Source organism: Vulpes lagopus, chromosome 21 (genome assembly GCF_018345385.1).
Source record: "Vulpes lagopus strain Blue_001 chromosome 21, ASM1834538v1, whole genome shotgun sequence".
Lineage (NCBI taxonomy): Eukaryota > Metazoa > Chordata > Mammalia > Carnivora > Canidae > Vulpes > Vulpes lagopus.
The window spans coordinates 28,108,237-28,135,017 of record NC_054844.1 but is presented as its reverse complement, the minus strand read 5'-3'; the positions used below and the strand labels follow the sequence as shown (position 1 = coordinate 28,135,017).

Sequence of the window (26,781 nt, the reverse complement as noted above, 5' to 3'; positions counted from 1 at the left end):
CCATCCTTACACTGGCTTTTAGGAGTCCTTTAAGGGCCTATAAGAGGCCTTTAAGGAAAAAAAAAAAAAAAAAAAAAAAGAGGCCTTTAAGGCCTCCGTTTCAAGCTGAGATGACTAATTTTTACCTCAGGCCTGGAGCTATAGTTTCAACTTGAAAGAAGCTGTATTTGTGTGTAAGACAATAGTCTTATTTTCAACCAAAAATCAGTTTTTAATTGGAACTTGACTTTAGAAAAGTGGCACATGCGAGGAGCTGCTAGCTTCAGCTAGCTTTAGATTATATGCTTTTGACCAATAAGTAATAGTGGGGATTACTCCTGCCATGAATATATTTCATTGTATTATCCTTTTTCTGTAACTCTTGGGAAATCTGTTACTAGAATGAATTAAAGTTGTAATCAGCCTAAAAATATGTGGCTTATTTAGTATTTATTTAATACTCAAGGGGGTATTATCTTTCCAGAGTCTCTTATGGAACTTGCACAGCCAGAGATACAACCCCAAGAGGTAAGTTTCTGAAAGGTAATTTGCTGATTGGTTTTTAAGACTTTTGCGTTTTGCAACGTTTAGGAGCTGAGACTCTGGAACTAGATTTTTAAAGCTTGAAACCTGGCTTTGCAGCTTACTACCTTAGGGACTTTGGGTCCAGCTGTGTCTGTTTTCCTCATGTAAAGTGGGGATAATAGTAATGTCTGCCTCATGTTGCTATGAGGATTAAAGGGGTTCAATTCTAAATTACTTAGAATTTGGCCTGGTACACAATAGCTGCTGTTCTTGGCCCTGGTGTTAGAATTTGAAGACGGGGTAGGATTTGGTCAGAACTTATATTGGTAATAGAGTATTTGTTCTTTTTCTGAAGCGACATTAAAATTCCTGGAAGCTGAAAAGAATGGAAGAGTCAAAGTACATGGTTTGTGTAATAGAAATAAAGAAAAGGCTGGTAATTCAGGAAACCTAAGGCTTAAGGTTAACTAGTATAGTTGTGTGCAGTTGAACTATCCTCTGCCTTAATATTTTAGGATGTCACGTGGATAGAGTGAGTAATCTAAGGCTGGCAGAGGCCAATAACCTTGGTAAAATCCTGAAACAAGCAAAAGTAGCACTGTGTGATGTGCAGTTCTGACTAGTTTTGGATAAGTCAAGTATAGATTGCTACTTTTGAAGTATCAAAGGTTGTATTTCTGTTGAGAGAAAAGGAATGGATAAATAAGTAGGATGCTCTTTTCAAATAGGATAAGGACAGAAGTTTCCTGTTAGCACAGTGACTCAGACTAGGGGACGTAGGAATACTAAGAGTTTAGTGTTCCCCTTTGAGGTCTTTTACAGATTTTGTGACTCCAGCATGTTTTTTTCCTCTGGTCTAGTTTCTTAACAGACGCTACATGACAGAAGTAGATTATTCAAGCAAACAAGATGAAGAGCAATCTTGGGAAGCAGATTATGCTAGAAAACCAAATCTCCCCAAATGTTGGGATATGCTTACTGAACCAGATGGTCAGGAGAAGAAGCAGGAATCCTTCAAGTCCTGGGAGCCTTCTGTTAAGCACCAGGAGGTATCAAAGCCTGCGGTTTCCTTAGAACAGAGGAAACAGGATCCAAAACTCAGGTCCACTCTCCAGGAAGAGCAGAAGAAGCAGGATGTATCTAAATCCAAGCCAGCTTCTAGCCAGTGGAAGCAAGAAACTCCTAAATCCAAAACAGGATATATTCAAGAAGAACAGAAGAAGCAGGAGACACCAAAGCCTTGGCCAGTTCAGCTGCAGAAAGAACAGGATCCAAAGAAGCAATCTCCAAAGTCTTGGACACCTTCTGTGCAGAATGAACAGGACATCACCAAGTCATGGACCACTCCCATGTGTGAAGACCAGGATTCAAGACAGCCAGAGACTCCAAAATCCTGGGAAAACAATGTTGAGAGTCAAAAACACCCTTTAACACCGCAGTCACAGATTTCTCCAAAGTCCTGGGGGGTAGCTCCAGCAAGCCTCATACCAAATGACCAGCTCCTGCCCAGGAAGTTTAATACAGAACCCAAAGATGTGAGTTTGTACCAGTCTACTTTGGTCAATGTAGGCATTAATAAAGACTTGGGGTAATAATTCTTTAGTCCTCTTTTTTTTTAATTCTTTAGTCCTCTTAAAAATTCTACAAAACCATGTTAAATTAATGCGTAAAATGTTTCACTTAACTCTAATGCGTAAGAAAATTGGGAGTAGATCTAGACTGTGTTTTGAGCCTAACCTGAGATGAAATTTCCAGTTAGAAAATATTGTTTGAATGCCAAAATTTTAATGACACGGCACGATGCGAAAATAATGGATAGTTCAGACAAGACCATAATATGAACAAGTGAGAAGTCTAAATATTTCATAGAATGAGGGGCTTTTTTTGAGGGGCTTGTTTTTACTGTAAGTCACTCATTGTCTTCGACCTGGCACACAGGTGACTTTTTCTTTTTTTTTTTTTAAATATTTTATTTATTCATAAGAGACACCGAGAGAGGCAGAGACATAGGCAGAGGGAGAAGCAGGCCCCCCGCAAGGAGCCCGATGTGGGACTCGATCCCAGATCCCGGGATCAGGACCTGAGCCAAAGGCAGACGCTCAACTGCTGAGCCACCCAGGCATCCCAAGATGACTTTTTCTGACAGAAGTTACATTTTTCTATATTTTCTTGCCTCTCCTTCACTCATTTATAATCATTCAGATTAGCCTGTACTATTGTTGAAGAAGGTACATGTTGGTTGCAGATATTCTAGAAAGTTGGGCAGGATCTAGAGAGAGAGAGAGACATAGGCAGAGGGAGAAGCAGGCTCCATGCAGGGAGCCTGATGTACTTGATCCTGGGATCACACCCTGAGCCGAAGGCAGAAGCTCAACCGCTGAGCCTCCCAGGCATCCTAGAAACTTCTTATCTTCCCAGTGTTCTCTATCTCTGTCTGGTAGTCTTCCCCATACTTCAATGCCATTTTAGCCAGAATCTTTCTGATAAATCTTTGGCCCTCAAACAGAATGAAAAACATTTGCTTAGAGAAATCAAAGCATTGCATTTTATAAATAAATTATCTCTACCTCAGACCTACCTCATGGGAAGAGAATTTTATTTTATTTTATTTTATTTTTTTTTGGGAAGAGAATTTTAGAGTTGTCTGCTTTTGCTAGCCTTTCTTCCTCTTTTCTTCAAGTGCTAATATCGATTTTAAAACTTATCTCACCCTGTAGAAGATTGATAGCTTTATTTCATTAACCAGATATCACATGGCAGTAATTGTAATATGACAACTATTTTGAGAAACTTATTTTAAAAACCCAATTTGATATTTCAGTAAGGCTGTTTTTAAAAACCCAATTTAAAATTCCATTAGGTTTAGCAGTGGTGAGCCTTTACTATACCAGAGGAGTGTGCTCTTTGTTGAATAGTATTTAAAATCAAGAGTGCTGATTGGAAAGGCCAAAACTCATTTAATTTGCTTTTATTGTATAGATAGTATTATACTGAGACTGCAGGAGCTTTCAGTGACTGAGAGGATACTTTCCTGTACAATACACTATCTGTCTTGCAATCTCAGCTGCCTAAGTACAGTCAAGGGCAAAAATCAAGTTCAGAGCTAAGACTAGATAACATGAAATTAATCACTGAAGTTCCTGCTTTTCTCCTTTCATATATTCACTTAGGGTCTACTAATTGATTTTATGACACTCTTGACCAGATTAGCTTTGTGACTTTGCCAGTGAATTGGAAAGTGGAGAAGAGTTGCTGGTAGGCGAGGCACACCAACAGCTTTAAGGAGTTAACTATATGAGCAGTAGGTTTAATTCAGGGTATATGGTATTCATAAGTGATTTAACATGAAGGCTAACCACTGCATAAACATTAGTAGCCCCCCAAAGTAAACTTGATAACAAAATGTAGTGTATTTCCTCAATTTTAGGATATATATGTATACATTTTTACATCTTAATGTTAAATGAGATAAGACATTTAAAAATGAGAATGGCGGTAGTAATTTATTCTCAGAAATCATTTATGTGTCTTACAGCTAGTGGCATCTTATTATAAGGGACATAAGCTGATTGTGTACAATGAAAAAACTTTACTCAAAGAAGTTCTGTTATTCTGGGTATTCCCTTTAAAAAAGATATTTTAGAAATATTTTAAGATGTTCTGAAGGGGAGAGAAGTGTTTAAACTTTATTTAGAAAATGCATTAATGTGGAAATTCTTTACCTGAGATGAATCTGATAAATGGGCTTTGCTAAGTGTTTTGATTTTATTAAGATGTAGCTAGGATGAGTTTCTTGAATTAGGCTGTTCAATGTGAGTTTCACTCTTACACATTATGGGTTTATTTTGTAGGTGCCTAAGCCTATGCATCAGCCTGTAGGTTCTTCCTCGACTCTTCCAAAGGATCCAGTATTGAGGAAAGAAAAATTGCAGGATCTGATGACCCAGATTCAAGGAACTTGTAACTTTATGCAAGTATGAGTCATTCTTAAATGAATCTTGAATGATATTCCTGGGGCTATTAGCTTCTGATCTGAAGCATTATGATGACATTGTTAAGAGCATAGATTTCTGGTGTTCAGAATGCAAGTGAATCTGGCTCTGCCACTTCCTAGCTTTTATAGTTTAGGGACGTTACTTCAGTTTAGTGGTTGATATAATTAAAAACCTCATTGGTTGGGCATAATAAAAGTGAAAATACAGGATTTTAAAAAACATTCATGAAAGACACAGAGAGGCAGTGACATAGGCAGAGAGAGGCAAGCTCCATGCAGGGAGCCTGATGTGGGACTGGATCCCAGGACTCCAGGATCACACCTTTAGCCAAAGGGAGGTGCTCAACTGCTGAGCTACCCAGGCATCCCAAGGTTACAGGATTAATGTGTATGCTTAAGACCTCAAGTCAGGTGTTTTTTTTCCCCAAGGTACGCCTTACAAATACTTGAAATAATTCTAAGATTTGACAGTTACTTTAGATTTTATTTTTAATTTTTTTTTCTCTTAAGACTAAATTGTAATATATTGTGATAGTTATTAGCTAGATTCTTATAGCTAATAGCTATGGATAGCATCATGAATAATGTTAATAGCTTTAAAATGAATAATTGTTTCTAGTCATGATTTAGTTTTGTCTTTAGGAATCTATTCTGGATTTTGACAAACCTTCAAGTGCAATTCCATCGTCACAACCGCCTTCAACTACTCCAGGTAGCCCAGTAGGTATGTAATCATCCTTGATACTTAGAATAAACATGTATAGGATAAATAGTTGAGTCTTGTGCAAATTTTACTCTGTATTTTAGGGGTTAAACTATGTTCATTAATTTATTCTAAATGTATCTATATGTCATCGGTTACATAAGGGTAAATTACATTAAGACATAAGTACTCCTTTGGCCTGTTTGCATTTTAGAAAATGTATCCAGATGGTTGAGATGTGCAATGACCATTTTTGTGCAATTTTTAATGTTATTTTTGAAGTGACTGGAGTCCGTTTGACTCTATAAATCTAGTGTTGAAACTTTTCAATCCTAAATATGAGTGAAATTACCTCAGTGATATTTAGTATGCTGATTAACACATTAACTAATGATGGAGCCTAGAATTAAATCTGGTCTGACATACAAACTTTAGGCTTCTTGCTCTACAATAATTTATTTCAGGGAGGAATGAGGTAATTGAAGCCATAGTCCGGTTGTAGTGAGCAGCAGACACCAAGTAGAAGATTGGTGTAGTAATTCTGTGTGAAGTAAGGAGAAGGGTGTAATTAATAAAAGTAGACATTAATAAGAAGATACCAAATGAAAACTGTATAATTGAAAAAGTATATTAGCATACATGATCAAAGAGGAAAAGAACCTGGAAGGGACCTATAACCCAGATAAGACTTATTTTTGAAATTTGGAACTTGTAGCAGTTGATTACTATTCACGATAGCTCAGATCTTCCAGATGACTATTACTAGTTATTTTTTTTAAAGTAATAGTTCTTTTGGAAGCCTCAAAATGCTGCTTTACCTGTTTAACCTCAAAACATTGTGTATCACAGAAGGGATTAATATCCTGTTCTTCAATCCTTTGAGTTTTTAGAGCTCTGATAGAAAAATTCATGATGAACTTGATCTAGTTCTTTTGGCTACTGCTTTTTTTGTAAAGTAATAACTTTAGTTTCTACTCAGTTGAGATGCATAAACTTTTCTCCTCCCTCAGTAGTTTACTGTTTATTTCACTATCTGCAGCATCTACAGAGCAAAATCTATCCAGTCAAAGTGATTTTCTTCAAGAGCCATTACAGGTAACTTTTCCAAAGTAATCTATCTTTGCTATTTTTTTTCCTGTTTTGCTCTTCTGGGAAGAAACTCTTGATTTGGTAAGAATGATCAGACTTGCTTATTTCTAATATACCTAAATAAATTTGCAGTGTTCTAAGGCTATCTAGCTTTTTAGATTAAGTACAACTGGTCCTCAAAAGGTTACCTAATGACTTTGGGGAAGAACTCTGTTAAAATAGAGAAGGCTAGCTGATTTTAATAAGGAAAAAGCAAGACTAAAAAATTCAGAGGTACCTTGTCTGGAAATCTTAACTTTGCAAATGAGCTACCTAAGTCACTTGGTATGGTAGCACAGTAAAGGGTCTAAAAAAAAGATACTAATTTTGTTAAACCCATGGTTAGCTAATCTCCCACCTCCCTCCACACGTAATAGTTATCATTACGAGGAACTGATTTTCACAGAACATACTTAGAGATCCCTTAGGGACCAGATCATTGAGATCCCTGATGCCACGTTACGATTCCATCAGTAGTAAGTTCAAGGTTTGCTGGTTTTCTGTTCATAACCTTAAAAAAAAAAAACTCATGATCTTCCTGAAAACCTTATTGCAATTTTCTTAATAGTAACAGCTCTGACAGGTTAAATATTTTGACCAGATGGCTCAACAGTTGTTGCCTTTCTGTCCAAAAACTTCTGAGTAAATACCATTTGTTTACAGTAGTTTATATTTAGTTAGATGTGTGGCTCAGTTTTCAAAATACATTAAACTTGAGTCCTCACTCCACTCATTGCTATAAAGGGTCCATTTTATCCCTTCTAGCTGTTAAGGTTCTACATGAGGCTTTCATTTGACAAGTTAAATTTTTTGGGAAAATACTGGTCTTTAAATACTTTAAAGATTTTACTTATTCATGAGAGATAGGGGCAGAGACACAGGCAGAGGGAAAAGTAGGTTCCATGCAGGGAGCCTGATGTGGGACCCATCCAGGGACTCCAGGATCAAGCCCTGAGCCAAAGGCAGATGTTCAACAGCTAAGCCACTTAGGTGTCCCACATCAGAAGCTCACTTTAATAATAAAGTTATATATTCCCAGAAATCATAGACCCTATTGGATCATAATTCCCAGAGGTGTTACCTAGCCATCTATATTTGAAATGAGCTTCCTGGATGAATCTGCACATCCATTTTTTGGGAATCACTGGTCTCTACCATCATGTTTACTCAATACTTAAAAACTACATTCAGCTGGTCTACTTGAAGAACAATAATTTGGACGCAAGATCGGCAATAACTTGTAAATAATAGTAATGTGAAGAATGTGTTTTGTTAAGTGAATCTTTTAACTCAAACAAAAGCTTAAGTATCAAGTACCCTGAGTTGTCGTAACATAGCATTTAGAAGTCTTTGTCTGGCAAGAGAGTTCTGTCCCTACAATAGCCAGTCTGAATTATTTTGGACAGCCCTCTCATTATTTTAATGAGAGGGCTAGAAGAAAGGCCTAGTTTTAGAAAGACTACAGCTTTGAAATAGTTCTATTATTTTGGTAAGGTCTAAATTATAACTGTTTATTTAGGTATATAAAATGTTCTATAGGATTTCAGACTTTTCATAAGAGCTTTTTAAAACTTGGTCTTTGTCTCCCTCCCAAGAAGTGGCCTATTACAATGACCCCATCTAGAAGGTCACTGAAACACTACTCTGGATATTTGGTTGCCATTCATTAGTTTCCAGTTTACCCATTATATTACTTGGGCTTCTAAGAATCACATCAAAGTATTTATTTATTTGTTTATTTCCACATCAAAGCAATTAGATAAAAGGAGTTGATTCACTGACACTTCAAAGCTTGAGATTGCTAGATTTTTATAGATCTTGGTTATATTCTAATATTGTACTACAATTCTTTTTTAGCCACTCTCAAAGCTTATCAGTTATTGTCTCCACCCTTAGTTCCTACTCTGCTTTCTCAATTTTTGTTTTATAAATATTATTAGCGGTAATTTCTTATTAGAATTTTGGTGCAACTGATTTATGTAGAGCGGATCCTTTCTATTTACCTCTTTAAGACATTGGGAGCACTGAGAGTGAAAACATGGTTATTATGATCCCTGGCAGAGCTGTGTCTAGAGTGTTAAATGTACCTTGAGCTGCTTCTGGTGAACTGCTATTGAGTGCCAGATAGAAAATCTGGCCCCAGGTTTCCAGGGCCAAGAATCTTGTCAAGTGAGGACAGGATTAGATGTGTAGTTTTGGTGACCAGCCCTGGAATAGCTAACTGCTTGGGTTTGACTCTCAGCTCTAACACTTAACTTTTGTGTGATCTTGGATAAATTTCGTAGCCTTTCTTTGCCTCTGCCTTATTGTCAATATAAGGGGAATGGTTGTATCTGCCTTACAGGGTTATTGTCAGGATTAAATGTATTAATAAATATAAAGTGTTTAGCATAGTACTTGGCAGTAGTGAGTGCTTGGTAAGAGTAACATGTTAGGAAGCCTATGGCCCCGGAAATAAAAAGTGAACAAAATATGCTTTTGTTAAATGTTTTATATTTCCCTGTGTCTAGGCTGCTTCTTCTTCAGTTACTTGTAGCTCAAATGCTTGCTTGGTCACTACCGATCAGGCTTCTTCGGGATCTGAAACCGAATTTATGACCTCAGAGACTCCTGAGGTAATAAGAGACCAATTGTCTTAATTTCTTTTCTGTTTTCAAGAATAGCAGAACCAACTTACCTTATGCATTATGGGCACAATCAGTTGAATGATTTAATATTTATACTTTACTAATGTATTGCTTTCTGTAGATGTTATGGTCCTGGAACTTACACAGGTAACTTTGCTATATAAATGGACTTAATAGTGTATTGCCTTATCAGATACAATAAATATGTCTAAATTGCTGATGTTGAAAAAGATGAAAAGTTCTAGATAGGATTAGGTCAAGTTTCTCATATTTTTATATCAAAGGAATTCTTAGAAAAATGTACTTATGTAACTGAAGACTCAGTAAGTTTATAGTGTTAGTATTAGCACTGTCTCCATTGGAATGAGTTATTCTCTTTTGCTAATTTTGTCAGTATTTTGACAGTACAGTTGATCCTTGAACAACATGGGTTTGAACTGTGCAGGTCCACTTACATACATGGAGTCTTTTGATGAGCATGATATAATACTGTAAATGTATTTTCCTTATGATTTTTTTTAAAGATTTTATTCATGACAGGGATCCCTGGGTGGCGCAGCGGTTTGGCGCCTGCCTTTGGCCCAGGGCGCGATCCTGGAGACCCGGGATCGAATCCCACGTCAGGCTCCCGGTGCATGGAACCTGCTTCTCCCTCTGCCTGTATCTCTGCCTCTCTCTCTCTCTCTCTCTCTCTCTGTGTGACTATCATAAATAAATAAAAATTAAAAAAATAAAAAAATTAAAGATTTTATTCATGACAGACACAGATAGAGGCAGAGATAAAGGAAAAGGGGAAGCAGCCTCCATTTAGGGAGCCTGAAATGGGACTCGATCCTGGGTCTCCAGGATCACACCCTGGGCTGAAGGCGGTGCTAACCCACTGGGCCACCAGGGCTGCCCAGATTTTCTTTTTTCAAATTAAGTTTTTAATTTCAGTAGTTAACATACAGTGTTATGTTAGTTTTGGGCATACAATTTAGTGATTCAGCCTTTCACAAATCACCTGGTACTCATCACAATAAGTGCACTCCTTATTCCTCATCACCATTTAACCCATCCCTCACTCACCTCCCCTCTGGTAACCATCAGTTTGTTCTCTATGATTAAGAGTCTGTTTCTTGGTTTGTTTTTTTCTTTTCTCCCTTGCTTATTTGCTTTGTTTCTTAAATTCCACATATGAATGAAATCACATGGTATTTGTCTTTCTCTGGCTTCATCTGTGTCATTACAAATGGCCAGATTTCATTCTTCTTGTGGGTGAACAATGTTTCATCGTGTGTGTGCACATACATACCACATTTTGTTAACTCATTCATCAATTGATGGACACTGGGGCCTTAGGATTTTCTTAACATTTTTCTCTAGGTTACTTTATTGTAAGAACACAGTATATAATACACATAACTTATAAAATATGTTAATAGACTACTGTTACTGGTAAAGCTTGCTTTCTGTCACTATAGGCTATTAGTAGTTAAGTTTTGGCAGAGCTAAAAGTTAATATGGAGATTTTTGACTTGGGGGCCAGCATCCCTAACCTCTGTTTTTCAAGGGTCAACTATATTGTTTGTGTTTTCAATTCTAAAGTGGTAGCTTTTGCTAAGTTTGAGCAAATCCTTGAAGTAAGTATAGTGAGATACCTTAATTTTTTGGGTCAAGTTAGCAACTCTTAGGTTTTATTACAATATAACTATTATACAAGAGAATGTATTCATTATAGAATATAAGAAAATAGAGATACACATTGTTTTTTTTGTGCAGACTTGGAATAAATTAAAATTATTTGGTTCCTCATTTTAAGAGGAAAATGTGACCAAGTGAGTCATAGCTCTCTACTTGGGATTTGTTTTTTGGTATGTTTTTAAATAAGTCTTTGAATTTGTAATCGGTTTTATCAAGGACTTGATTATTAGTGCAGATAAAGATTATATAAATTAGATCAAGATTGGCTTTTTTAGGCAGCCGACTTTGCAATCCCAGAATAAGACTTTAAAATAAGGAAAAATTAACACTCGCTAAGCAACTAACACAAGATTTTTCTTAATTGTTCTGTATAGATTTGGAATAATACTAGATTCTTAGCTGGAAAAAGCCATTTCAGGGTTTGAAAAGTACCAAGTATTCATAAAAAGTTCAGCACCTCATCTGTTAGACTGATTAATAGTAAGACTCTTTCACATAGTCAGCAAGCTGTGCAAAGCAAATGCTAGTGTGCATCCTCAGCAGTTGTGATTTGAAATTGTAAGCAAAAGCTATTCTTTTGCATTCCTGTGTCCAAATGTCATCCTATAGAACTTGCTGACTTATGCTAGTCTGGGGTTTAGTGTAAGTTAACTGCTTGTTACATGGCAGGTGATTGGCTGATGCTGCATTTCTCCTCCTCAGGCAGCAGTTCCCCCAAGCAAGCAGCCGTCTTCACTAGCTTCTCCAAATCCTCCCATGTCAAAGGGCTCTGAACAGGGCTTCCAGTCACCTCCAGCAAGTAGTAGCTCAGTAACCATTAACACAGCGCCCTTTCAAGCCATGCAGACAGTGAGTATGAAACGTAAATAATAATTGCAGTTCGTTATTCCTGTTAAAAAAAAAACATTGTTTTTCTTACTAAGTACCCAATAATGGATGTATGTGAAAAACTTTGCTTTATTATTCTTATTTGGATCCGATGCAAATATTGTTTGTAGTTGAAGAGTATTAAATCCAAAGCCTTGAGACTTTTGAATGGGTATGATATTATTGGAACATTTTCCCCTCTTATAAAATTAGTAAGGAAAGCTGAGGATCCATATTAATTAAATGAAATGTGTGGGTGAGAAACATAATTTTCTATTTTAAGAAGATTTATTTATTTGAGAGAGTGAGGGGAGGGGAGAGGGAGAAAGAATGGTAAGCCGAATGAGTGGAACTTGACAAGGGGCTCGAACATATGACCCTGAGATCAGGCCTGAGTGGAAACCAAGTCAGATACTTTAACTGACTGCACCATCCACATGCCCTGAGAAACATAATTTTCTGTGAATAGGTTAATAGTACTAACCACTACTAATAACTACACTAGTGGTGGTCCATGGCATCAATAACCTGAAATATGGACACATACTTGGGTGTTCTATTATTCCTTAAACTTTTGTTTTTTAAAGATTTTATTTATCCATGAGAGACACAGAGGCAGGGACATAGGCAGAGGGAGAAGCAGGCTCCCTACTGAGCAGGGAGCCCAATGCAGGACTTGATCCTAGGACCCTTGGATCGCAACTTGAGCCAAAGGCAGACGCTCAACCACTGAGCCACCTAGGTGTCCCTGAAACTTGATTTCCTCTTGATCCCATGCTGGTTTTTGGAGCATTATTTCAGTTTGGTATTCTTAATTACATATTCCTCTATAAATTAAGTGTAAGGCTCGACAACTAGGTTTCTGTTTATTCTCTAAAACAAGATATTTTAAGAAGTCTTAGTCAATAAGTATCTAATGGTGCTTTAATGCCCTACAATAGGTACTTTTGAGTGATGGTGGAGTCAGTGGAATGGCCATGGGAAGCAGGTACAATGCAGGGAGATAGGTCGATAAATTCAGACACCCGAATTCACTATTCTTAACACTTCCTGCTTGCCACTTGGAACTGTTTAGTTTTTGTTTTCCCTGTTAGTTAGTCCCTCCTACTCAGTATTGCCAAATTGGTTTTACTGACTTTCTCATTCCTAATTAAAAGCAGTGATTCATTACAGAATGAAATTGAAAGTCCTTTGCTTGACACTTAATAACTTTTGAAGTCTGATATAATCTTTCTAGGCTAGTCCCAAGTACTTGGCTTCTATGTTTTTTTAAAGATTTTTTTATTCATAAGAGACATACAGAGAGACAGGCAGAGACAACAGGCAGAGCGAGAAGCAGGCTCCATGCAGGTGGCCTGATGTGGGGCTTGATCCTGGGACTCCGGCTGTGAGCCGTGGGCAGATGCTCAACTACTGAGCCACCCAGGTGTCCCTGGCTTGTATGTTCTCATCACAGTACCTTTTTTGCCCATGCCAGTCTGTCTTCTCTACCTGTTTGAATCCTATCCAGTATGAATTGATTCTCATTTGTTCCTTTATTTGTTTACTCATTCAATAAACAGTGATGAAATCAGACATGGTTCTTAATGACTGGGATTGGTTTTTGGCAATGAAAAAGAGACAAGACTTTGTGCTCAAGAAGCTTATATTTCATAATAGAGGCCTATTATAGGCCTCTATTCACTAATAGAAAAATGTTCATGTATATGATATAATCAAATGCTATATGTTGTGGGAAAAAATGAAGCAGGATAAGGGGGCTAGAGATGCTATTTTATAGACAGTGTTTCGAGTCTGGACAGATCACTGCCAGGCACCTGGTAGAAATTTAGGAGATTGGTAGATTTTTTTTTCATCTTTAATTTTTGAAAAAAGTACCCTTTCTTCCTATGTAGCTTTCATTCTCAGTCTTATATCATAGTAGCAGGAAGATTAATTTTTGTACTTGAATTTATATCTGTTAGAAAACAAATAGAAGTGGGTTTTTTTTGCCACGGTAAAATATGCATAACAAAATTCACCATTTTAACCATTTTTAAGTATATAATGCAGTGGCATTCAGTACATCTACATTGTTCTACAGCCATATCCACTATTTCCAAAGCATTTCATCATCCAAAACAGAAACTGTACTCCTAAAACAATAACTCTATTCTTCCGTCTCTCCAGTTTCTGGTAACTTCTCTTCTATTCTTTGGCTCTATAACTTTTACCTATCCTAAGTATTGATATAAGTTCATGGAAATTCATATATAAATTCATGTAATTCATATAAAGACAAAATGTCTTTTTGTCTGACTTATTTTACTTAGCATAATATTCCCATGGTTTTCTGTGTTGTATCATGGATCACAATTTCATTCTTTTTATTGCTAAATATTATTTCATTGTATGCATATTCCACCTTTGGGGTGGGACTCTATGCATAGTGCCTAATATGGGGCTTTGAGGTCACAATCCTGAGATCACGACCTGAACTGAGATCAGGAATTCGATGCTTAACTGACTAAGTCACCCAGGTGCCCCTGTACTTGCATTTTGTTTATCCATTCAGCTGTTGATGGATACTTGGGTTGTTTTCACCTTTTGCCTAATATGAATAATAATTAGTACTTGTGTATTAAGTATTTAAACTTATATAGATTAGAACCAAGCTACAGATGTTTTAATCTTAGCTTACAAAACCCAAGTCTCTACTTGCATTTCTTTTGGGTATATGTGAGAAGTAGAATTGCTGGATCACACAGTAATTCTATGCTTAACTTTTTGAGGAACCACTATACTATTTTCTTATTTTTTAAAGATTTTATTTGTTTGAGATAGCGTGAGTTGGGGGAATGGTGGAGGTAGTGACGGGGGGTTGGGGGGAGGGAGAAGCAGACTCTTCATTGAGCAGGGACCCTGGAGTGTGGAGCTTGATCTCAGGACCCTGGGATCATGACCGGAGTTGAAGGCAGATGCTCAACCGACCAAGCCACCCAGGTGCTCTCACCATACTGTTTTCCACAATTGGTTGCACCATTTTACATTCCCACCAGAAATGCACAAGGTTTCATTTACACCACATCTTCACCAACACTTAGATTTTCTGGTTTTGTGTGTGTGTTTTTTTGTAACAGTCATTCTAATGGGTATGAGGTGGATCTCATTGTGGTTTGGGTTTGTATTTCCTTAATGACTAATGATGTGTAACATCTTTTCATGTGCTTATTGGCCACTTCTCTTTGGAGAAATGTTAAGTCCTTGCAGAGTTTTGTTGGATGTCATCCTTAATAAATTTCTATGAAACTTCACAAATGACTCTGTGTCTTCTTCCCTTTTAAGGTATTTAATGTTAATGCACCTCTGCCTCCACGGAAAGAACAAGAAATAAAAGAATCCCCTTATTCATCTGGCTACAATCAGAGTTTTACTACAGCAAGTACACAAACACCACCCCAGTGCCAACTGCCAGCTATACATGTAGAACAAACTGTCCTTTCTCAAGAGACTGGTAAGATCTTTGAGTATGATAATTTTGAAGACAAATGACAGCTCATTGAATGGAAAACTACTCAGTAGTGATAGGTTAGGGGTTCTTTCTTACTAGCTAAGCATTATTTCTTTACATGTTGAAGTGTTGAGAAACACTTAAATGCCTTTTCTCTTTGGTTAAGTTCACCTGTTTAATTTTAACTTTGGTAGAGGTAGCACCTAGGTGGTTTTTTAACCTTGAAGTATGCAGATATTTTTAAATCTGATTGCCTTGATTACCATGGACCATGATAAGAGAGGTATATAGGACACTATATAGCTGCTTTTATGAGGGTTTTTGAAAGCATTCTGTTAATTCTTAGCGCAGATAGCTATCTGGCCTTGTCTCTGTTCTTCCCTCTTCTGATAAAGCATTGATTAAAGTGAAGATATAACTTAGTGTGCTTATTCCACTGTTTGCTTGGAGATAAAAAACTAGTTTGCTCTTTCATGCTATTCTAATACATGAAAGAGTAGGCTATTCTGTAGTTATTTCAGATCCCTTTTAATTTTTCTAAAACTTAAGCCAGAGCGAATGAATTGAGCATCCTGGGTACTTGGTTAATCACAGGAGGTACTAATTGTAAATTCTTGGACCTATCCACCTCAGTGTGAAAGCAGAGCAGATGATTTACGTAACCGTTACTTGTCACATGCTTTCTCAATTACAGTATGTATTAAAATTCATCGTCTTTTACTCTTAATCTGGAATATTTAGCTTTTTTTCCCATTTAATTATGGTAGAATATACATAACATAAAATTTGTCCTTTTAACCATTTTTAAGTATACAGTTCTGTGGCATTAAGGACAGCCAGATTGTTGTGCAGTAATTACCACCATTCATCTCTAGGACTTATCTTCCCCAACTGAAACTCTACCCATGTAATGCTGACTCTCCATTCCCTCTCCTTAACAGCCCCCATGCAACCACCCTTCTCTATGAATGTGACTACTCTAGGTGCTTAACCTAGAGTAAGTACAGTCATACAGTATTTGTCCTTTTGTGACTGACCTATTTCACTCAGCATAATGTCTTCAAGTTCATCCATGTTGTAGAATGTGTCAGAATATCTTCCCTTTTTAAGGTGAATAATTTTCTATTACCTAAATATGTATATGTGTAGATACCAGGATCTCTATATACATCCATTTATATAGTACCTGGTTTTTTTTTTAATACAAGAAAATTGCATTAGACATTTTGATATACAATGACTTTTAAGTTAAAGAGTATTAAACTTTTGTTACCATTTAACTCTTGGACTCTAAAACTGTTTCCTTAAGCAGCAAGTTATCCTGATGGAACTATTCAAGTAAGCAATGGTAGCCTTGCCTTTTACCCAGCACAGACGAATGTATTTCCCAGACCCTCTCAACCATTTGTCAATAGCCGGGGATCTGTTAGAGGATGTACTCGTGGTGGGAGATTACTAACCAATACGTATCGGTCCCCTGGTGGTTATAAAGGTATGCTCTGAATAAAGTTTAATTATACTGAATTATTTTGTTTATATATTTACTTAACTCAAACTATTTTTGCTTTACCTTGTCCTTTTTTTAGAGTAGAAAATTCCCTATTTCTGCAAAATACAGTATTTCTATTATACCTGTTGTGTATGTAAACAGGAACTTTTTGTATGAAAAGCAGGTTGATCCTGTGATTTGATGAAGTGAAAGGTTGAGCATCTTTTTCCAGGGATGAATTTTGGTTTTCATGTTTAAGTACTTCCCTTTCTTAATTGACTTGATTGTTTAAAATATGTCATAATTAGACAATACCCACTTTCTAATTATTTGTCTGTTAGAGGATACTGTAGATAAAAACAAACTTTGAGACTATAATAGTGATAGTCTCTGAAGTCTTAGATCTGATTCCAAGTGTTCTGTCATTGCTTGGTATTAGCAAAAGTGTTCTATCTATCTAGACAGGCCGTAGCTACTCTGCTTTCTTAGCCCCCACATGCATTCTAGCAATGGTAAATTTCTACAGTTGGCTTATTTGAGGTCGGCGATATTTTATAAATACATGTTTAATGGTGGAAGCAATATCAGTAGAGTTTGCTTATAAAGAAGGCATAAATCTAATGATGGTATTAATAGGATAAGTTTAACTTTTAAAGTGGTATAGAATTAACTATTGAAAAGTTTAGTATAATTTTGCCCATAATTTTATTTAAGTTGTTTATTTATTAGGTTTTGATACTTATAGAGGACCACCTTCAATTACCAATGGAAATTATAGCCAGCTACAGTTCCAAGCTAGAGAGTATCCTGGAACACCTTATTCCCAAAGGGTAAGAAGAGTTGTCGTAGTTGAATAGTTGTACAGCTGTTGATGTTACGCCGGCAATTAAATGATAGCAGAGTCACTCTTTGTCATAGAACTACTTGTTAGTACCGTGGAGAGTAGTTGAGTTGGAAGATTTTCCAGTAACCAAAGAGGGTAAATGACACCTGCCTGTTACACAGAACATAGAAGGTCTTAGGGACTTTATCATGTTTTTAGAATTAACTCATTTATTCCTCCACCTTATAAGAGAGACGGGCTCAGAAATAAGTTAAGTAAGTTTTCTAAAGTCACTCAGCAAGTGGTAGAACAAATGCAAGAATTTAAGTTCTTTTAACTCCAGACCCTGTAAACTTCACTTTGTTATGTTGCTTTCAATTTAACTTCTATCAGGTGTAGCAAAGGTCTTTTTCATTAGTTTAATATTTTGGTTTATTTTTTTGAATAAATGAACAGATTTTCTTTATAATTATGATAAAAGATGGATAACAAATCTTGGGATCTCCCTGTCATTGGTCATATATGGATATGAACGTATACATCAGAATTTTCAGTTTTGATGTTAAATAAGCCTCTGAAATAATGTATAGGGTACCAAACCGAGTTCTGTTGTAATAGATAAAGTATCTGTATTTGAAGAGCTTATACTTAGTTACACAAAGTAAGGTCTGTGCAGAGGCAGTATTTAAAAGGGGTTAAAAACATGCTTTGAAGAACACACCAGATCACCCAAATGACTTAGGTTTCATCTCTGATTTCAAGACTTCCTTTGTTATGTGACATTAGGTATGTTGTGTAAACTTTCTGTGCCCTGGTTCCTCAGATGATACTCAGCTGTTAGTTCCCCATCTTACTCTGAAGTGTTGTAAGGATTACTCTATGAGCTATCCTTAGGATTAACTGAATTAATACATGTAAATGCTTAGTGCCATAATGCTGGATGTATATCAGGCATATGAATTTTAGCTCTGATGACATTATTGAGATAGGACTGCATTGATTAATACAGTCTTCAGTATTGGAGCTGTTCTTAACACCAGTATTCTAGAATTTCTTCCTTTTTTTTTTATTGGAGTTTGATTTGTCAACCTAGTATAACATCCAGTGCTCATCCTGTCAAGTGCCCCCCTCTATAATTTCTTCCTGAGGCACCTGGCTGGCTTAATCAGAGCGTGCATAATTCTCCTTAAATTTTTATTATTAATTAATTAATTTTTTGAGTCATGAGTTCAAGTCCCATGTTAGGTGTAGAGCCATCACATTATTAATTCCTTCCTGAGGAAACCTGAAATTAGTAGCATTGGTTGCTATTAGGAAGAGGATTAGGAATTTGGGGTAGGAGGCTTAATTATTGTGTGCCTTCTTGCACTGTTGAGATTTTTTATTGCATGTATTAATCTAGTCATACCACTAACCATTCTTTTCACGAATTGTATGGAGGCTGACTTCACCATAGTTGGTAGTCTGTTTGAAATGTTCCGTCCTGAACATTTTTTGTTTTCAGACAATGATACATTCATAGAATTCTTATCGACTCCTGTATCAAAACAGAACAAAATAAAACTCTAACATAATTGTCTTCACAGTTTGAATCTATAAACAGAGCAAGATTGAAATAGTCTGCGTTCTTACCTTGTTTCATTTTATCTTGAGAGAAGGGATAGAGGATCAAGCCCTATTTCTAAATTTTCCCTCATTACCTAGCATTGAACTGTATCTTTTACATAGTGTTTCCTAGATGCCCTATCATTTTTGCAAATATTAGTATACCTAGTTGGTCAGGTTAATTAAGAGATGAAGCAAGTACTGCTATTGTGGCTCTTGCTTTTATTTTTCTTGGTATTTGGAAATATATGATCCTCTGTGGTTGTTGGAGAAGGCCAGATAAAAGGCTAAGGACTTTAATCTTACAGATTTATCAGCAGTAACACTGGGAAATAAGTAATCATCTTGCATTTTTGATGTTAAGGTTACATTTTATGTGTTCGTTTCAGGATAATTTCCAGCAGTGTTACAAGAGAGGAGGGACGTCTGGTGGTCCTCGAACAAATTCAAGAGGTAAGGATAATTAAGTGGGTTACCTGAAACATACCTCTAAATCTTTATCTTCTTTGAATTTTCCCCCAGAATATGTTTTTATTGCTTATCTTTTAAAGTTTTCATTTTGTGTAAGGGTAGTACTGCAGACCTGAGGGAGAGAGACAACTGGACCTGCTATGGAAATCAGTTGTCCATTTAATTAAAAGTAAATGTATGCTTCTTTCAGTTTGCTTGGCACCACAGCCTAATTCAACCTTGGGTACATACTCACTATGCATACTTGAAATAGTTTCATGTGATGCAGGATTATGGTTCTTGTGATAATGGGCACTTCTAGATTTTCTAGTGTCACTACATTAAAAATATAGGCATAAACAGCAATTAAGACACGATGACTTGAAATTTCAAAGGCAGGATGTTATAATACTTTTTTAAAATGTGAAGGTACTATTAAAAAATAAACAGTGTAACTGAGAAAATCAAGAATTCCTGAGGATTAACTAACTTTATCACAGGAAAACAATCTTTTTAAGAAAGCAGTTGATATATTCACAATGTCCTGGCCTTTTATCTGAGCTTTTATCTGTACAGTACTTAAAGTGTTTAAAATCCTATGATATCACATTAACTGGAAAATGTAGAACAAAAATTTATCACGGGGCTTATTACCATAACAAAATAATCTTTGAGTGGCAAGTAGTTCTTTAAAGTAGTCTTAAGTTTTTTTTGAGTCCTCATACATTAGATTCTTTGAGTATATTTATCACTGAGGAATGAAGAACTGAGTTAGAATTATGGAAGAAAGAAAGATTAATTAGTATGAAGAGCGTTTGAACCTGGGTTTTTAGACTTTACTAATCTAAACGAGTGAGATAGCCAACATTTTCGGGAGCCTCATTTTCTTAAGAAAACCTTTAAGAAAATGAGGCTACTAGACAAGATCATCTTAGGTCCTTTTTGACTTTAGGATAAAAGCCTATTGGCTAGAAAAATCTAGCAAAGTATACTGTAGCTATATTTTGTTGCTTTTGTTTTAGAATTTACTATAAAATGTATCTTTATCTGTGTTTCAGTAGCCGACTAATGTTAAATATTGTGTTCAAAGCTAACTGCTTCATTATGAGAAACTCACTGTTGCTAATAAAACAGCAGGGTGGAGTGATTCTTCTCAGGTGAGCAGCCCAGAAAGAGACAACGAAACCTTTAACAGTGGTGACTCTGGACAAGGAGACTCCCGTAGCATGACCCCTGTGGATGTGCCCGTGACAAATCCAGCAGCCACCATACTGCCAGTACACGTCTATCCCCTGCCTCAGCAGATGCGAGTTGCCTTCTCAGCAGCCAGAACCTCTAATCTCGCCCCTGGAACTTTAGACCAACCTATTGTGTTTGATCTTCTTCTAAACAACTTGGGAGAAACTTTTGATCTTCAGCTTGGTAGATTTAATTGCCCGGTGAATGGCACTTATGTTTTCATTTTTCACATGCTAAAGCTGGCAGTGAATGTGCCACTATATGTCAACCTCATGAAGAATGAAGAAGTCTTGGTATCTGCCTATGCCAATGACGGTGCTCCAGACCACGAAACTGCTAGCAATCATGCAATTCTTCAGCTCTTCCAGGGAGACCAGATATGGTTACGTTTGCACAGGGGAGCAATTTATGGAAGTAGTTGGAAATATTCTACATTTTCAGGCTATCTTCTTTATCAAGATTGAAAGTCAGTGCAGAATTGACAGTAAAAGGATGGTGTTCTAATTAGTGGGGTTAAAGGAGAAGTAAAGTAGTCTTTGCCTTTGTGACTGATTGGATTAGGAAAATGGTTTCATTCCTAGAGGAAGGAGGAGGTCCTTACTTTTTTTGTTTTCCTCCCCAAGGTGAAAAATTTCAAGCTGAATGACAATTAGCACTAATCTGGCACTTTATAAATTGTGATGTAGCCTCGCTAGTCAAGCTGTGAATGTATATTGTTTGCACTTAATCCTTAACTGTATTAACGTTCAGCTTACTAAACTGACTGCCTCAAGTTCAGGCAAGTTATAATGCCTTGTTGTGCCTCAATAAAAAAGTTACATGCACCTTCAGTGTTCTTATTTGATTAAAATTTAGTTGAGGTAAAATATTTAATTTTTACTATTCATCATTGATATCTTTTGAATGAGTGTTTATTCATGTGTTGATGCTATTTTAAAGCAAGACTATAGAACAGTTCTTTTTAAGAGTCTTCTGATTATACATGTAATTCATCAAAAGATTTCATCTGCTTTCCATTAGCTATTCAATAACATTTCTCCTTGAAGCTATTTTGTAGTAGGACATGTTATCTGTTAGCTGTCTTTTAAGTAACTACTACATCTATAATATAATACAAGATAAACAGGCATTACATTTTCTAGTGGAATCTCAATCTCAATAGACCGAATGTTTAGTCATGAGAAAGCATAGATCTCTGGTCAGGTAATGTTATGTTTGAGTCCTAATTTTGCCACTTAGTTACTAATCTTGGGCAAGTTATTTTACCTTTAAGATCTTAACTTCTTTTTTTGGTGATAGACCATTTCTGTAATCTCATAGGTCAAATGTGAAGTTCAGTTGAGAATATAAAGACTTAACACAGTGCCTGGCACATAAGCATTTAATAAATGTTAGGTGATGTAATTTCCCCCCTCATATATAATGTCTTATGTAGTATTAGTGTAGCAGGCACTGCCAGAGCTTAGTATTCATTTTAGTCACATATTCTCACACTTGACAATTTAAGCTCAAATTCATGTTTTTCATGAATAAGTATTTTATTGATTAAAGAATAGTTTTTATGGGTAAGCATTTTGATTGCAGTATTCTGGAATATAGGGTAGGATTGGAGAAGGGCTTTGTTAATCCTACAACTAACTTACTGAGGCAAAAAGTTCTTTTTTCAAAGATTTTATTTATGTATTCCTGAGAGGTAGAAGGAAGAACCTGCTCCTTGAAGGGAGTCCTATGTGGGGAATCTATCCCAGGAGCCTGGGGTCACCATTTGCGCCAAAGACAGATGCTCAACCACTGAGCCACCCAGGTACCCCCTGAAAGTTCTTGTTTGACACCTCTCAGATGTTAAATCTCAGGGAGTTGGTATAAGAGCATAAAATTATTTTTATATTTTAGTCCTGGGCATGGCTTACTCCATTAAGCCCTTAAGCCACATTTAACTCTTCATGGTGTTAAATGTTAGTATTCTCAAGATAGAGGATGTAATGTGATTAATAGAATTTTTTCAACTCATGGTAGATGTGGGGTAGAGACATCAGTATTCTAGTTAATAAGTTAATGGCTTTAAAAAAATTTTTTTTAAAGGATTTTATTTATTTATCCATGAGAGACACAGAGAGAGAGAGACAGACACAGGCAGAGGGAGAAGCAGGCTCCATGCAGGAAGCCCAATGTGGGACTCGATCCCGGGGCTCCAGGATCATGCCCTGGGCCGAGGGCAGGTGCTAAACCGCTGAGCCACCCAGGGATACCAGTTAATGGCTTTTTTGTCCGGAATACAAACTAAAAAATTATGGAAAAGCAGAGATATTAAATGACCAAGGGGAAAACTTTATTTTTAAGAATTATGGGTCAAATTTAACAAGTCCTCTCAGTTTTTTTAGCCATTTTATTTTCTATAACACTAGGGTCTCCAACTTAGTCTTTTCTCGCACACATAAGACCATTTTTATAAATTTACTTAATATTGTGAAGAACTGTTTAAAAACTGTCAAAGCGTCTAACAGCAAAGAGATTGATTAGGTTATTCCCTTGTGAAGACAGTCATGTTTTGGGAGAGTCTTCTAAATGGAATATTGTTTTCCCCAGTGTAAAGACTGAATTGGAAATGAACAATCCCTAGACTTGGGAGAATGAATGGGCAAGATCTTTAATTCTGAAACAATAACATTTTGAAGACAGTTCTCCAGGAAAGTTTTATCCCAAAAGTCCAGATATCTTTACAGAAAAGTGTACATATGCATATATTTTAAATGTATTTGCAAGAGATGGAGTGAGGGTCTCTAGATAGGTTTAGCCCATTTATGGACCTGGCGCACCAAATCTGTATTTACTTAGAAGAGCTTGTAGATACAATTGAAGAAGGAAGGCATTCCCTATAGTTACTATGTAGTCCCTGAACATGTAGATACTTATCTTACTGGAGGTTGAGAGATGGGGGAGGTGAAGCTTTTATGTGTACTAAATTCCCCTTGGAGTTATTTCACTTTACACTTTAAATTTTTTCGTCTTTTTAAATGAACTCTCCCCCAATGACTGAGCTTCTGTTACCACCTGTATAATGATTTAGTGAATAAGTGCAGGTATTTAAAGCAGGAAATGTTTTTTGAAAGATTTGCTCACTCTCATACCAATTATGTTAACTGCCTCATTGTTTTAACTTTCTCAAGTCCTATTAATAGCTGTATTTTTACGGTGCTTTGACATCACCCTGTTTTATACTACGATATAGTAGTATACTAATTCTTCTGTATCTTGCCTATCGTAAATAATGACCAATATTTTCTGCCAGTATGTTTAGGAAATTTGATAATGTTGGCTCTAAGGAAAGGGGGTTGTAGGAAGAGAGGAAAACTTTCACTTTCCATTGTGACTTATTGTAGAACGTAAAATATACGTATCACATTTTTTGTTAAAGATGTTAAAAGATAAAATGGTAGGTTTTATGGTTCTTATACCACCTCTTATACCGTCTTTCCTTGGATGGTGCTTGAGGTGTTTCATCATTAAGCCTGGGATAACACATAGAAGAGGTAGAAGGTAAAAACCTAACTACCTTCCATCTTTCACTATTTGCATTTCACTTGATCATTTACAGAGTACCCTTATCTATGTGATCTTCCTGGATCCTCACAGTGGCTCTGCTGAGGCAGATGCTGTTTGGGGGCATAAGAAGATTGAGACTATTGGAAATTGATATTCTAAGGTCACTAGCAGAAGTTCCTGGGCCAGACCTAGCATTTTCTACAGTACTTCTTTTTCCTCTTTAGTTTTCAGGGGCTTTTGCTTTTAATACTTCCCATGGTTTTGCACGGACAAATGTTTTTGGTGCACTGCTCAGTTTTGCTGTTTAACCAAACCTTGTGAACTGCACAAACTTGATTCAGTTGAGGTGTCCTCATAAGGCGTCATTCCAATAGCTCCTGAAGTTGAGACCAGATGACTCCTTTTCCATTGTGAAAGTGAAAGCTGGAGGAAATAAACAGCATTTTGAGAAAAACCCTGATTTGAAACTAAGTATTTCTTAAGTTAGTCATAGTTAATACTACTATCATTAGTTTTTATCCCTTTCCACCTACCATTGTAGTCTCTTGGAGACTATCCCCTATTTCTTTAGCTTATTTATCACTAATTTTTTTTGATTTTTAAAACCGAGAGGTCTGTCAACTCTTTCAGAAAAGTGCACTCAGTTTTTGTTTACGTGTTCCATTTTAAAGGAGACTATCATTGACTTCTATAACATTAACAAAGTACTAAAGATCTTACGTTTATAAGATGTATGTATACGCTCATATATTTCAGATGTCATGATGTTGGGCCCTGGCGATACTGAGGCTTTTGGCATAGAGATATTCACGTGCAGATTATTTATCATGGTTTAAAAATTGTATTATTAAACTTAAGAGTTTTTTTGTGCATTGGGTTTTAACTCCTATTCTCTCTTTACCATGTGGACTAGATTCAAGCCTACTAACATAGACCAGCAGATGAGCTGCTGCCGACAGATGGGGAAGACAGCTGTGTGATATTCCATTTAGAGGACTAAAATGTTAAATCTCAAAGGCCACAGTGGCAGTGCTTGCAGTAAAAACTACTTTCTGTAATTCGAGTTGCAATGCCAGTTACACTGTGCTGGCACTCTGCTATAATTCTTGGGTAACATTCATGTCTAGGTGCCAACTAACCTATATAAACAGATGACTCATAGTACTCTAACATCATCCCTGTGTTCTTCCTCTAACTCTAACCCCTGCCATAGCTCTTTTGGGGTTGCCAGATGTGAATTTTCAGTTGTCAGTGGAAACCTCTAGCTAACTCATAAGCACTTTTAGTTCAACATGTTGAAAGGCAAACTACTCCAAAATTTAATACTCCTTCAGGTTGCCCTGGTTAATGACTTCCACAGGTCATCAAAACTTGAAACTTCAGAATCATTCTTGGCTTCTCTTTGTTACTTTATATATTGTAGAAGCCACAAATTCCTGTTGTGTCAACTTGTGAAATGTCTCCTGTCTTACCTTCTTAATTTCTATCATGGATATCCTATTTCAGATCCCTTAATCAGTTTCACATGCATTTATTCATTCAACCACTATTGATTGCTTTTTACATACCAGGCATAGTGTGAGACTAGGTCTCACTATGTCTCGTTCATTAAAGGTTGAACAACCTGTCTTGTCTTTTATATAGAATACAAAGATAGTTAATACTGAACATGTTCCCTAGGCCATGTGATTATCTCGTTTTGTCCTCAAAACAGCTCCTGGAAGCAGATGAGGAGACAGACTTTACAAAGAGGTGAGACATGCAAACCATGATAGTACAACCAGACAGTATAGCTGACTTACATCCTACCGTAAATAATGTAAGTGTATCAAGAAATAGACATTCTCTCAAAAAAAAAAAAAAACTCAAAAACAATGAGCCATATATAAGTTAAATGTAAGTTATGGTTTAGGGAAAGCTATTTTAGAACACTTGCAAAGAAAGATGAAAGAATCATAGATGCTTATGGGGTTTTTCCTGTTGCCTTAGACACTGCTAATTTGACATTGTTTTTTTTTTTTTTAGTAATTTATCATCACTGAATCTTTCCAAGGCCTACAGAGTTTTAATGGAAGTGTCAATTCTCTTTAATTATGCATTTTGTTAAAATTTTTGAGATAATTGTAGATTCTCATGTAGTTCTAAGAAATGATACAGATGGATCCTTTGTACCCTCTAATTTACTTCAATGGTAACATTTTACAAAACTGATCATATATTACGACCAAGATTTTGAGATTTCTACAGTCAAGATTAGAGAGCATATCCATCACAAGAAGCCCTCCCTCATGTTGCCTTTTATAGTAATGCCCACTTTCCTCTTGTCCCCATCCCCATTTAAGCCCTCACAATCATTGATCTGTTCCGTTTGTAAAATGTTATTTTGGGAATGTTATTTTTTAAAAGTAGGCTCCATGCCCACTGCTGGGCTCAAACTCACCATCCTGATACCAATACCCGAGCTGAGATAAGAGCTGGATACTTAACCCGCTGAGACACCCCATTTAGGAATGTTCAATTTTAAAAAGTTATATAAATGGGATTAGGTAGTATGTGAGCTTTTGGGATTGGCTTTTTTCACTTAGCTTAATTCTCTGAAGATTCAGCCTGGTTGTTGAATAGTTTTCCTTTTTATT

At 36.4% G+C, this 26,781-nt stretch overlaps 1 protein-coding gene across 13 annotated transcripts in view; it reads left to right on the top strand.

Moving 5' to 3' along the window:
• Positions 1 to 21,426, top strand: part of CAPRIN2 (caprin family member 2) — a 44,048-nt gene extending 22,622 nt beyond the window's left edge. For 2 of the 13 annotated variants that reach the window (XM_041735875.1, XM_041735882.1), the window contains 12 exons: positions 464 to 507; positions 1,365 to 2,039; positions 4,356 to 4,478; positions 5,141 to 5,222; positions 6,241 to 6,296; positions 8,840 to 8,944; positions 11,342 to 11,488; positions 14,831 to 14,999; positions 16,306 to 16,488; positions 17,215 to 17,315; positions 19,303 to 19,366; positions 20,498 to 21,426. In XM_041735875.1, the coding sequence (XP_041591809.1) occupies positions 464 to 507; positions 1,365 to 2,039; positions 4,356 to 4,478; positions 5,141 to 5,222; positions 6,241 to 6,296; positions 8,840 to 8,944; positions 11,342 to 11,488; positions 14,831 to 14,999; positions 16,306 to 16,488; positions 17,215 to 17,315; positions 19,303 to 19,366; positions 20,498 to 21,066 (2,318 nt within the window). In that variant the 3' untranslated portion in view covers positions 21,067 to 21,426. Of the gene's footprint in view, positions 1 to 463; positions 508 to 1,364; positions 2,040 to 4,355; positions 4,479 to 5,140; positions 5,223 to 6,240; positions 6,297 to 8,839; positions 8,945 to 11,341; positions 11,489 to 14,830; positions 15,000 to 16,305; positions 16,489 to 17,214; positions 17,316 to 19,302; positions 19,367 to 20,453 lie in introns of all 13 variants that reach the window. The other 11 variants (XM_041735876.1, XM_041735871.1, XM_041735883.1 and 8 more) reach the window with 11 other exon arrangements.
• The last annotated feature ends 5,355 nt before the right edge of the window (positions 21,427 to 26,781 follow it).